Source organism: Capricornis sumatraensis, chromosome 7 (assembly GCF_032405125.1).
Source record: "Capricornis sumatraensis isolate serow.1 chromosome 7, serow.2, whole genome shotgun sequence".
Taxonomy (NCBI): Eukaryota; Metazoa; Chordata; class Mammalia; order Artiodactyla; family Bovidae; genus Capricornis; species Capricornis sumatraensis.
In genome coordinates this window covers 93,118,703-93,132,994 of record NC_091075.1, presented here as the reverse complement: position 1 = coordinate 93,132,994, position 14,292 = coordinate 93,118,703, and the positions used below count along the sequence as shown (strand labels likewise).

Below are 14,292 nucleotides of genomic sequence, written 5' to 3'. Positions count from 1 at the left end.
AGAAAGTAATCTATGAATACAAACCAGATCTAATCACTACTCTGGCTTCCCATCAGAGTAAAATATAAACTCCTTTCTAGAAGGTACATACTTACGTGTGTTTACTGTTGTTTACACTGCCAGATATATGGGGAAGTTAAATGGGGAAGGGACTTTTTCTCATTTATAAACTCAATAAATTTTCATTGAATGAATGCATTTTGCTCTAACAGTAAAGCTTTTTGTTCTGATGAGCATTATGAGGCCTCTACCTCGCTGCAACAGAACTTTCAAGAACAGGTTTGATTTTCTATCAGCATAAGTTCAAAGTAACTAAGTTGGTGATAGATAGGGAGGCCTGGCATGCTACAGTCCATGGGGTTGCAAAGAGTCGGACATGACTGAGCGACTGAACTTACACATTGAAAATGTGAGCTGTTACTTAACCTCTTGTAGTAATCTTGGATGATTATTCTTTTCTGACATGCCAGAGACATGCAACTGTACTTGAATAAAACTTAAAATAAGGAAAGGTATGTTTTGTGATTTATGATTACTCCACTGTTGTAGTTTCCAATACATGGGAAGAGGCGCCCTCCACCTTTTTCTTTCTTTTTTGGCTGTGCCACACAGAACGTGGGATCTTAGTTCTCTGACCAGGGATTGGAACTGCACCCCCTGCATTTGCAGTGTGGAGTCTTAACCACTGAACCTCCAGGGAAGTCCAGAAATAGCCTTTAATGTGAAGGCTGACAGTTGAAAGAACATGTTCAAAAGCAAAGTGAAGGATGAAAAAGATTATGTGCCCTGATAGTTAATATATTGGTATAGATCTAAAATATTCTTGAAGGAAGCAAAATTAAAGAGTGGTAGAGCACTGAGGGTCTTATTCTTCTGGCTAAGGACTCCAAACAGTAGGCAACTGGAGTCTCTTTGGCTCCTGTTTTCATTTCAGGAAGCTTCAGTTCAGTTCAGTCGCTCAGTCGTGTCCCGACTCTTTGCGACCCCCAAAACTGCAGCACACCAGGCCTCCCTGTCCATTACCAACTCCCAGAGTTCACCCAAAATCACGTCCATCGAGTCGGTGATGCCATCCAACTATCTCATCCTGTCGCCCGCTTCTCCTCCTGCACTCAATCTTTCCCAGCATCAGAGTCTTTTCAAATGAGTCAGCTCTTCCCATCAGGTGGCCAAAGTACTGGAGTCTCAGCTTCAACATCAGTCCTTCCAATGAACACCCAGGACTGATCTCCTTTAAGATGGACTGGCTGGATCTCCTTGCAGTCCAAGAGACTCTCAAGAGTCTTCTCCAACACCACAGTTCAAAAGCATCAATTCTTCGGTGCTCAGCTTTCTTTATAGTCCAACTCTCACATCCATACATGACTACTGGAAAAACCATACAGCCTTGACTAGACAGACTACTGTGGTGAATACTGAGGACGGCCCGGAGAGGCAACGACCAATTGGAGGTGGAGACTGGGTTAGGAGGCTTCAGAAGCAATTCAGGTAAAAACAAACAAACAAGACCCCCAAACTATGGCTATGTTAGGAAGGTGTCCTTTTGGGCTCCAGGCTGGACTGTGCAGCTTCAAGGGCTTCTTGCATCTTCTCTACTCCAAGCCAGCCTGACTGAATTCTGGCAAACTCACTGATTTTGCAGCTCTTTCTTTCTGAAGATCTTTGGTATTCTGTTATTCTTGGAAGTCTTCTTCTTTCTCCTGACCCACTTTTCTTTATTCTTATAATATTGGCCTGAAAAGGTCACAACATGGTGTCAACTTTAGAATAAACATCACACAGTGTGAGCTGGTCTGGTAATAATCACATGGTCCTCTGATGGCTGATGCCATCTCCAGAGGCGTGGCAGTGTGAGGGGGTGGGATGTGGTGCGTATTCATGGGCGCTCTGTAACACACAACCATCTTCCTTTTCAATACTTCCTTTAAACGTTTGTGCCTCTTAGTGGATTCCTCAAATTATTACTGAAACCAGGAGGTAGATGAAATATATTATGCCCCAACTCTCTTGCTGTCTTGCCTTTAAATAAGCCTGTTGTCATTGTTCAGTCACTAAGCTGTGTCTGATTCTTTGTGGCCCCATGGAGTGCAGCACACCAGGGTGCCCTGTCCCTCACCATCTCCCAGAGTTCACCCAAGTTCATGTCCATTGAAATGGTGATGCCATCCAACCATTTCATCTTCTGCTATCCTCTTCTTTCGCCTTCAATTTTTCCCAGCATCAGGGTCTTTTCCAATAAGCTGGCTGTTCACATCAGGTGGGAAACGTACTGGAGCTACTATAAGTAAAAATCATTGTGAAGAAAGAACTCCATTGCTCAGTTTACAAACCCTACTTCATCTGTTTTTGTTCCAATTAAGTCCCCTCCAATCTTATGGAATCCCAATTGTTAGATTTAAATGATAAGACTGCTGTTATCACCCAGTTATAGCAAAGTCCTCTTAGTAAGAGAAAGATGCTTCTCACCGCTTCCCCCTGCCTCATCCTTTACAAAGAACAAAATACTACTCTCAAAATCTTAAAAAGGGAACCAAGACTAGGGATTAAGTGAACATAATATCTATTTTTATTACGAAAACATTAAATTTTGACACATTGCTTCATTGCTTTTTTAAAAATCTATGATCTGACTTAAACCTATTCAGCAAAAATGCCAATAAATTATATAAACCATAGTTTGAGTCTTTTTTAAAACTAGGAACATAATATGTTTTATAATAATCAAACAATACTAAATCTGAGTTGTATGAGCTGTTAATTTGTAATGTGTTTTAATGTTTAGCTAAAAATAAAACCAAAACCAAACACATGCTAATACACTGTTGGAAAAGTTTCTCAGAAACCTCCTCCTCTTCACTGCGTGTCTGCAGCCTTCTTCACTGAGGTACAGAACACCGCCGTGTCAAGTGTCAAGGCACTCACTCTGAACTGTCTTGTCCTGCTCACATTAGGAGTCATACTGGGTGAAGGGCTGATGACGTGTTACCCCCAGACCATGCTATCTTGCCTTTAAGTACATCCATTTCTTCAAAAGGAAATCATTAGCTAGGAACTCCAATACTTAATTTAGAAACAGTGATTCCAACATATATTAAATCAAATGTGTTAGTACTTAAAAGTCACAAATTCTGAAAAGTAAAAATAGCAGACAAACACAGAACTTCCATAAACAACCAATGAACTAAGGCAAATAGCACTGCCACCACATGCCTGAAAAAAAAAGGTATATTTTTGGTGTCTATAGTTCTTTGCAAATTATATTTTGGGATAGTTCGGTTCAATAAAAGATGTATATTCTACATAAAGTTAGAGTAACAGGATTATCAACATGGGTGGCATCATTTAAAAAATACATCAATAGTCATATTAGTGAATGTTTTCCACTTGGTTTCTAAATCTTTATTTTCTGTGGAGGCAAACCAGAGCACTGTCTTAAGACTCCATCTTCAAAGTTACAATACAGTCTCTATCATTCCTAGAAATTTTAAAGCTAGATATGACCCTGTTCCTTGCCATCATCTTCATCTTCATCATCCTCATCATCTTGGTCTCCAGATTCAAGTTCATCCTCTTCTTCAACCTAAAGTGAAAATACTCATTTAACATTATGAAGATCTGGTCACGTCACATTCAACACAAAATGATATCTATTCCATGGATAAATTCTTTACTCTAGTAATTATAGTAGATTATGGGCCATCTGATTTCCTTGATTTAATATTCAAGGTTTCCTGTTATTTTTAATATGAGACAAGATACACAGGTAAACTTGCTGCCAGATGGCTACAACTCTCTACACATAAACCTGAACCAACACAGCAAAATGGGGATGGTACATTTGGATGGTGAGTGTCTCTGTTACCACAGGAGCAAATAAATCAAGTCACTTTCCAGGCTCAGATTCCCAAAGAGAAGAGTTAACAAAAGCTGGAAACTGCATCTAATCTGTGTCTTAAGTCAATTCACATACCTACAAATCTATGCCTGTAGTGCTGATATACAAGCATAACAACATTCCCATGACACAGGACAATGTTTAAAAACACATCATAAAGAAACACATATAAACCATTTTTTGAAACATCACAATCTTACTGGATGACCAAGTTCCTTGAGTTTATTCTTTAATGAAAATATTTTCTGATCTTGATCGGCCAACAGCACCAAGAGATCATCTTGTTCTCTTTTGGCATCTATAATGTCCACCTCGAGCTTGTTTTTCTCATTTTGTAAGATGGCAATGGTACTGTTAGATGAATCCAGCTGTTCTTTAATAGCAGTTCTTTCCTCAGACAGAGCTTTAATTTCATTCTAAGAGAAGAATGGTGAAAATCACAATCAAAAATTAGTATTCACTCTCCTATGGTTTTAACAAATATATTCTTTCTATGACAGATCTCTGTACTCATGCAATCTGAAGAGTTTGGGGTTAGGTGTTGGGGGGACAGGAGATTCAAAATACACACACACACAAAGTCATCTAGTAACATGAGAATTTATGTTAGGCTATACATCAAAGATGATGGCTGTGAAAATCAGAGTTTGACAACAAAAAAAATAGTTTTAATTACCTACTCCTCAAAAAATCCTACTATTTCAGATAATCAGAGGAATAAATAAAGACATTAACATCTTACAGCAGAAGCCTGGTTAGCACCAGAGTTAGGACTCAAATTAAAAAAAAAAAAATTTTGTCCCAACTTCACATATACAATTAAATGGGAAAGAAAGATAGCTTCAAGTAAAATCCATAGCTTAAATATAAAATAATTTGACCACAATCCAAAATGCAGAATCACATGTTATCTTCCTCTTGCCATGTCTTAATTCCTACCTTTCTATTTTTATTACTGTTACCTCATTCTTTACTTCATCCTATCTGTTTTGATTTTTCTGTCACATAATAGGCTGGAAGGATTTAAGGTGTCTGTGTTCTTTAGCTTATGGCTTGTGTATTAGCCAAAGCTATATTCCTTGTTTCTTACTGTGATTAGAGATGGATAAGAAAACTTAACTCTTTTTTACTTTGACTAAACATGTGCTTTTACTTTCAAGTACACTCATATACAATCTTATTTTACATATTTGATACCATTATTTGAAACAGCATTTAAAAATATTCATTTGCGCCACCTTTAGTCATCAAAATAGGAATGGACTTATTGTGAGGTAAGATTATGTCCCATTTACTTTCTTCATAAATCCAAGAATTTGAGAAATTAAATGAAATAAAATCAAATTCCCTGGAATTCATTTCACATAATATACAATGAATAAAAAGTTTCACCAAACCAACTTTTAACTCTTTAGTTTCTTGTAATAATGCTGACAGTCTTCCTTCTACATCAGTAGTTTTTGTAGCTATTACAGTTTCACTCTCTCCTGGTACAGGAGCTGATTTCACCTGAAAGTAAAAAGTGGAAAAAAAAAAAGTTGCTTTAAAGTTATAATCAATATGATATTCTAATGATGATTTTTCTTGCTATTTTGAAATTTTATTTCCAGTAACAGAAAAATCTAATTCCCTCAGTATTTACCCTCAGTATCGTGCTCTCCCTAAACAGATGAGTTGCCCTTACAGTGGAGCAGGAGGCTGGGTCAGGAGGGGTGTGGTATAAACACTCATCAGAGTATAAGGAAGGTTGGTTTAAGCAGCCTCAAGGCCAGGTCAGGCAAGTTATCAATGACGCAGCTCTAATGTAGCTACGGCATAGCATTTAATATGTAGAGAACACTTTTCAGTCTTTTCCTCATAAAATTCCTATAAGTTAAAACTTTACTATCATTTCAGAGAGACAGATGGGGAAATTGAGTTGAATCCCATTAACTGGTAAAATGCAAGTATCTTCTTAAGAGCTATAGGAAATAAACCTAAATCAAAAATTTTCAGTCCTTCCCTCATCTTTTTCCTTCCAAAATACTGGGAAGTGGGGGTGTTGATCTCACAAATACCTTAAAATGAGGAAAGGGCTTTGGAACTGGAAAAGAATTTTGAGGTTCATGTTAGACTAAGTCTCAACTGCCTTGAAGACACTGTTGGTAGAAATATGAACACTAAAGGCAATACCAGTAAGGGCTCATAGAGAAAGAGGCAGGCTATAGAGAAAGTTTCTATGGTCTTAGAGAAAACACATGGCATCATAAACACAATGCTGGTAGAAGTATGGATGTTACAAGTTTCGGTGAGGTCTCAGATGGAGGTAGAGGCTTCCCAGATGGCTCAGTGGTAAAGAATCCACCTGCCAATACAGGAGACTCAGGTTAGATCCCTGGGTTGGGAAGATCCCCTGGAGTAGGAAATGGCAACCCACTCCAGTATTCTTGCCTGGAAAATCTCATGGACAGGGTCCCCTGGCAGGCTGTAGTCCATGGGGTCGCCAAGAGCTAGACACAACTCAAGTGACTGAGCACGCACACACAGAAATAGAGACAAGGAACATGTTATTGGAAAGTGGAGAAAAGGTGATCCTCGTTATAATGTGGCAAAGAACTTGGCTGACTTATGTTCTAGTGTTGTGGAAAGCAGAGCTTGTGAGTGATGAACTATTCTAGTGGAGGAAATTTCTAAGCAAAGCATTAAAGGTGTGACCTGGTTTCTCCTCGCTGCTTACAGTAAAATATGAGAGGATGAAGATGGATTGAAAAAGGAACTGTTAAGCAAAAGGGAGTCAGAACTTGATGATTTAGAAAATTCCTGGCCTATCCCTACTGCAGTCAACAACAAAGCATGTCCCAGTGAAACACCAGTGTGTGGCTGCACAACCATTTGGGAAGAGGTTACTCATGTGACACACGGACCCAATCAACCATCTCTGCAGAAGCTGGAATAGAGATGCGGTTCCCCGGGAGAGATCCAGGAGAACCTTCTTGCTTGTTGGCTTGGAACCCTGGGAATTGCATGGGTCACCAATAAGGTTTTTGATAATTTTATACCAGTAGAAAACCTGCCAGCTTAGACTGAAAGATGGGGTGAAATATAAAATACCAACAGGGACTTCCCTGGGGATCCAGTGGCTAAGAGTCTGCCCTCCCAATACAGGGGTCGGGGTTCAATGCCTGGTCAGAGAACTAGCACCCACACACTGCAACTAAGACCTAGGGCAGCCAAATAAACAAATAAAATGCCAACAAAATGAACCATAACTAACTGATAAAACTGACCTGGCAAGTCTGACTATAATGCACTGTTTGCATGGCCAAGAAGCCTATGTATCTGAAACTCTGGCTAATGAATAACCATGGAAGGTGCTATCTAACAAATTTGCTTCTTTTCCATAGTGGCTGAGAAATACCCTCCTGACCTTGTATATACTACCTTTCAGAACAAACAAACAAACAAAAAAACAACTTACAAATGCTTCAGTTTTCTGTAACAGCTCCTGTTTTTCGGTCTGTAGTTTGGCAATCTCCACAGACTGTGAGTTTAACTGAGACTTTAAAGTTGCCAGTTCCTAAGGGACAAAAATAGTTGGGTTGTAACATTAAATAGTATTAATTTTGTTAAGGAAACGTCTATTTACAGGAAGAAATTATTTCCTTCCTTGGCCCTTCTCTCAAAATCATCACTTCCAAGTTTTAAAAATTAAGTGGAAGAACTACTCTTGAACTTTGGGTTCCAGATGGAGAATTAAATGCACACATTCAACATGTTCACCACTGCTTCCTTCCAAGATCCAGTGTAAAAAAGTCACAAAGGGAGGATAGAAGGAGGAAAGGAAGAAAAGGTGGGAAGAAGGGAGGGAGGAAGGTGGGGAAGAAGGAGGGAGAGAGGGAGTGAGAAAGGACAGGCAGGAGGGAGAAACCCACAGAGACAGAGAAGAAGAGAAGAGAAAACAGCACTAAAGTGTGGAATTTCAGAAAGCAAATGACAGTGGTAACCAACTGGCACGCCAGAGAGAGCTGAAACAGAAGCTGACCTTTAGAGAGCCACTCTGCTGCCTGATTTATAATGCAGAACTACCAAAAGGCCTGGGAACTGGTACCACCAGATATTTTGGAACTGTGAGTAAAACTGGGGTCAAAAACAGTAGGGTTGGAACTTCCCTGGTGGTACAGTGGTTAAGAATCCGTCTTGCAATGCAGGGGACGTGGGTTTGATCCCTGGCCCAGGAACTAAGATCCAACATTCCATGGAGCAACGAAGTCCAGACGCCGCAACTAAGACCCGATTCAGCCAAATAAGTAAAAACAACAGTAACAAAAACCCAGCAGGGTTGGCTGAAAGTCTGCTTAGAAATAGAGCACTGAATCCCTGTCCTAACTCATGCCTCAGGTAACATCTCCTTTTCTTTTGTCTAAAGACTAGAGGTATATTATTTGGAATGGGTAAAATAAGATGGTCTTAGACTAGGGGGCCACCAAACACTGATGAAAGTAGTAGTACTGTAGCGAAAGAGGTGGAATTAACTGGAAGTTTATGTATTAAGGTTGAAGTTTCCAACCTTCTTGCTCACTCCCCTCAAAACAAGTCCAGGAAAATGAAGCAACACCAAGGGCAATCTTCCCCCATGGTATCTGGCAGTGTCTGGAGATACTAGGATGCTGTCATGTAAAAAGTTTCTTATTCTCTTAATATTTTCCATCATGTACATGTATGTCTTTTCTCTGACTGTTTTGTTTCTTCGGTTATCAAAGTAAATTATGTAAAAATTATGGACCATCTGGTCTTCTTTCTATACTCTATTTTACTATATATTATAAAAAAACCCCAAACTGTTATTTAAAATATATATTTGGCAAATATGAAAAGTAAATTTTTACTTAGGAGTTATAGACTAAGAGTATATATTAATAAAAATTTCATTTTAATATAATTTTAGATTTCATAAAATCAGAACAGCATATTAACTCTTCCTCATAAGAAGAAAACATTATGGCCACATTATTGGAGAATTGTAAATCATTACTGACAAATTATTATTATTTTTTAAAATGTTTCATTGTAGAATCCACTCTAGGGTACAGAGACATTACCAAAATAAGACATTTTGCTTCTCTCTGTCCAGGCATTCCCATCTGATCAGGCATGTCAGAGGGTGAGGACCAGCTGACTACTGGAGAAGGAAGTCAGTCCTAGGTTGGTCAAGCTGTTAATTTCTTTTTTTAGTATTACCTTTTTTTAAAAAAAGAAACATATATTCCTTTTATAGAAAAGGAAGGAAGGAGAGGGGGATGGAAGGAAGAAAAGGCACATTTGCATTACTACAGCAGAAAGTTATTTTGCTTTATTTTTAGCTAGAGTCATCTAACTGAAATATATACAAGTTTACTTTCTGTTTTTCCCTTTTCCAATTCTAATAACCAACATTTTTCTGGATAGAACAATTTAAATGCCTGATACATTTAACCAAGCAGTTACCAAGAAAATTAAGCACAAGACTTTGTATGTTCATATTTGCAGCTTATAAATATATTTAAAGTTTCCTTAATTGCTTACTGGTAATCTACAAATAATCTGGGTAGGATGCTGAGATCTATTAAAAAGAACACCACTGAAAAATAAATACACCATAAAAAGCAAAATACCATTATTGTACAATTAAAACAGCTTCTGTATTTTCAAATGGCTGTTTTCACTTGATAGAGAAGTGAAGACGCCTGACAAAGCAGTTCTAGATTAATGCAGGGCTGTTATGCTATTATAATTAAAACAAGACAAAACAGAGCCTGAATCAAGCTGAAAAGTGACCTGTTTTAACTCTGCAATTTGTTCAGAATCTCCTGCTGTTGCTGAAGACTGTTCATTTGTGCCAGGTGATGGTTGGGAAGATTTCTACAAAGAGCAGAGAGAGAAACTGTGAAATAAATTCAGTTTAAATAGTTAGGAAAAAACGAAACAAAACTGTACACATATAAGCTATGCCTGGTACATGTATACCAAAAAATTCCACACTGACATTTAAAATTTTATGCCCAAAATAACATTTCAACATAGCACATCTTGTCAACAAATTTTCCATAGCTAATCAACTCATACCAAGTAATTTATTAAATCTAAGCACTTAACTGAGATAATATGAAGAAAAGAGCATAAAAGCAGGTATTTACTGAGTGATTTCCATGTATTAAAAGAGCTTCATTTAAAATCGCACAGCAATGGGACAGATACCACCACCACCATTTTACAGCTCAGGAAACAAGTTTAAAGAGGTTAACTAAGTTGCTCAAATTCAGTTAGCTAGGATGCACTCATGCTTTAGACAGTCTGACTCCAGAGCTCACGTTCTAAAACCTTAAAATGATAACTTTAGTTTAAAGGATCCAAAAATAGAAACAAGCAGGATAATGAGAATTATTTTTGAACTCGTTTAAAAATTTTATAACATTCACTTACCAAATTTTCAATCAAAGAGTCTTTTTCAGCCAGCTGACTTTGTAAAAGTTCCCGATTACTTTTTAATTCTTCTATCTCTTCTCGCAGCCTACTAATTTCTTCTGGCTGAACGCCATTCATCTGAGCCCCATCACTGTAAGGACCTTGATGCTGACTGTCTTTTCCTATTAGCCATGAAATTTGAGAAGTCAGCATGAAACTTGTCATTTTTTGAGCTGATAATTCAAGTATAAAATAAATACATAATTTCCTGAATAATTACTTTGGAGGCACTTTTGTATGCACATTTCATCTTTGCAAACCAGAGCACTGACAAAAATAACAAACTGATGTTTTCACGGTTTCTGGGAGGAAAAACAGCATAGTCTTAAGACTAAACTGGCTTAGTGATCTAAAATTAAGAATTATAGTAGTTTCAATTCCATCACTTAATATAAGAGAAAATAAAATCTTTTTAGAAATCTTCACAAAAGAATAGCTTCCTTTAAGGCCTAAAAGAACTGACGAATTACTGTCATAAATGGAGGAAGTAAAAGTTATTTTCTTCTGAAAATTTTGGTTACCTTCATATAAATAAAGTGAAAGTGAAAGTGAAGTCGCTCAGTCGTGTCCGACTCTTTGTGACACCATGGACTGCAGCCCACCAGGCTCCTACGTCCATGGGATTTTCCAGGCAAGAGTACTGGAGTGGGTTGCCATCTCCTTCTCCAGGGGATCTTCCTGACCCAGGGATCGAACCCGGGTCTTCCACATTGTAGGCAGATGCTTTTACCGTTTGAGCTACCAGGGAAGTCAAACTATGTTTCTAAGTAGCCAGCATTCCAATCATAAGCAGTATAGAATGAGACTATTTATAAGCATTTGAGCCCTTAGCATGTGCCAGACACCAAACCAGAATTTTATGTATATTATTTTATTTAAATCTCAGCTCCACTTTGCAGATTAAAAAAAAAAAAAAGGAAAGGTTAGACCAGTCCTTCAAAACTGGCTATATACATTAGAATCACCTGGGGAGCTTGTAATAATCACTGATGCCTGGACCCAATCCCTAACTAATTTAATTAGAAACATCAGTGGGGGTCTCAGTATCGGTATTAAAAAAAATCTCAAGGGATCTCAATGTGCAGGTAGCTAAGGTTGAGAATCAATGGAAAACAAAGAGATTAGACTTAAAATTCTGACTTACACTTCTGTCATAGCGATTAAAGTTAAAGAAAGATGAGTCCACAAGAATAATCTCTAGGGGACACTACAATAGGAATGGCTAGCTACACTTACCTAGCTGTACTTTAAGAAGATTATATTGATCCTTGTGTTGCTGAATCTGAGATACTTGTTGTGTGACTGCTGTCTGGAGCTGTTCATTTTGACATTTTAATGTAGAAATCTGTTGCTTTAATTCCTCCAGTTGCAGATCCTGTGAAACAAAACATAACTCAAGTGTTTTAAATTCATACTACTGAGCTAAAATTAAGAACAAGTTAAAAATTAGAGATTACTTTGGATGAGGATGTTAAACTATTCAACATTTTCAAAATCATTCAATAATTAAGCAATAACATATTAATATATGTACTAAGGCCAGTTAACATGTAGCAGAACTGTAAGATTTCAAGGCCCCACTACAAGATACAACCTGAAATCTCACTGTGAGTTTTGGTTTGGGGGCAGCGGTGGGAGGGGGGTGGTGGTGTCAATTTTGAAAACTTCATTTTATGGTCCATCAAACTAAAAAATGTACACCAAAAAAAAAAAAATGTACACCAAATTATTTAAGCTTAGCATATGTATGCACCTCTATTACTTTTAACACTAAAAGACATGCAGGGGACTTCCCTGCTGGTCCAGCGGTTAGGTTAGGACTTCGCCTTTCAATGCAGAAGGTGTGGGTTCCGTCCCTGGTCAGGAGCTAAGGCCCCACATGCCTCTTGGCCAGAAAAACCAAAACATAAAACAGGAAGCAATACTGTAACAAATTTAGTGAAGACTTTAACAATAGTCCACGTCAAAAAAAAAAAAAAAGACAATCACAGAACATTTAGAATTAAAAAAGAAGGCTTTCACTTCTTACCACCTCCTAATTTAACTGGTTGGAATGTGATCTGTTTTTCCAACCCAAGTTTTTTAAACTTATCATAATCAGTCCATACATCATTTTTTAACCTTTAATCTGCCTACTATTCAATCATAATTTCCTCATATTAATCAGGAGATACAATATAATTTATATTCAAAAACAACACGAAGGCTGCTCTCCATTTTTCTAAATGATAGTATCATTACAATAAATATCTTAGTCAATATAACTGTTTTCCTGAATTTTGGAGAATTTCCTTAGGATTGATTTCCAAATATAATTCAAAGTTTATATAAACATTTTATAGTTCTTGAGGCTTGTTGCCTAATTGCCAAATGATATTCTAATTGGTGAGAATATTTAAAATTAACATTTCTAAAGAAGAGTCATTATAGTAATTGTGTCAAATCACTCTTTTCTTCTTCCAAATCAACCATATTTATCAGCTCCAAGTATAGGCTATAATATTGCCTTCCAAGTTCTTATTTCCCACTGCTGTAAAGATTACATTTTACCATCTGGAAATGACTGTCATTTTGTACTAAGATAGATGAAAAATTCTAATAACCATGAGCAGAGTAATGATTCAAATTTGGATCATTCAAAGATGATTCTAATTTACTAATTTGCTTATAAACTGAAAAGCTCAGACTGAATGCTAAATATACCTCCAGTATATTTTTATTCTTTTTTAGAGTTTCATTCCCAGCAGTATACATTGTGGGGAAAAGAAAGTGAAGTTAGCTCTCATTTACAGGGCTCTACCCTAAAGCTCCTTCTTGCCACACCTGCCTCAGCTGTGCACAGTCAGCAGGGAGTGGAGGGCAGTGCAGGAAAGGGATGGTGGACCTGCCTCACGTGAAACTGTCTCCATGACGCTTGAACTTTAACACCAGTAATCTCATTTTACAGATAATACTGCAGCACTTTCTAGGATTCCATTCCAATAAAGGTACATATGCCACAGTGAGGAATTAAATGAGAGAAGAAAATCAAGAAACACAGCTTGAAGGAATAAGAAGCTAAGGTGCTGAATACTATTCAAGTGTGGGCTTCACTGGTATCCTGCAGAGAAAATGTCAGTTGATGATTGTGAAACTATAGTTTCAACTTCAATCATTACCTACTCTAATAAATCAGCTCCCCCTACTTTGTAGGGATATTGTGAAAATGTGAAAATTAAATGTGACAGTATTTAAATGTGCTCAGTGAGTACCCACAACACAGGAAACAAAAACCAGCAGTCACCATCATCACTGTCAGCTCCCTAATTTCCACCCATCACCACCATACCCTTCCTTCCCTCCAGCCCTGCCTCTCAAATTTCCCTTTATATAGCCAACAAAGATTCTGTGTACATATCAGCAACAGGTGTCTTCCTTCTCTTTCCTTTTGCTAAGCTTACTCATAGTTATCCTTTCAGGGGGACTCAGCTTCTCTGTTTTCCCCAAGCTTCTACCTAGATAAATTAGGTACCTCTCAGTGCTGCTATACACCTTTGATTATCTTTACTACTCGACTTGCTAAACACATATTAAGCTCTCAGTTTGCTGAACACTCAGATGCTTTTCAATTATTTAGGTAAATGATGAGTTTTACTTTGTGTATCCTCTTGCATTTGGAAATGCCAAGATAAATTCTTCCCTAAAGCAGAAAAGTATGAGTGCTTAGTCATGTCCAACTCTGCAACTCCACAGACTGTAGCCCGCTAGACTCCCCAGGCAAGAATATTGGAGTGGGTAGCCATTCCATTCTCCAGGGGCTCTTCCCAACCCAATGACTGAACCTGGCTCTCCTGTGTTCCAGGTGGATTCTTTACCATCGGAGTCACCAGGGAAGCCCCAGAAAAGTATCTAAACTTCTAGTATAACAGAGACTGTAT

General features: G+C 37.8%; 1 protein-coding gene across 2 annotated transcripts in view; it reads right to left on the bottom strand.

The window, feature by feature from the left end:
- Window positions 1-2,612: 2,612 nt before the first annotated feature.
- USO1 (USO1 vesicle transport factor) overlaps window positions 2,613-14,292 on the bottom strand; it is a 75,591-nt gene continuing 63,911 nt past the window's right edge. For both annotated transcript variants that reach the window (XM_068974919.1, XM_068974918.1), the window contains 7 exons: window positions 11,612-11,750; window positions 10,334-10,497; window positions 9,689-9,772; window positions 7,353-7,451; window positions 5,297-5,404; window positions 4,096-4,311; window positions 2,613-3,580 (listed from right to left, as the gene is read on the bottom strand). In XM_068974919.1, coding sequence (XP_068831020.1) covers window positions 3,491-3,580; window positions 4,096-4,311; window positions 5,297-5,404; window positions 7,353-7,451; window positions 9,689-9,772; window positions 10,334-10,497; window positions 11,612-11,750 — 900 coding nt within the window. In that variant the 3' untranslated portion in view covers window positions 2,613-3,490. The remainder of the gene's footprint in view (window positions 3,581-4,095; window positions 4,312-5,296; window positions 5,405-7,352; window positions 7,452-9,688; window positions 9,773-10,333; window positions 10,498-11,611; window positions 11,751-14,292) is intronic.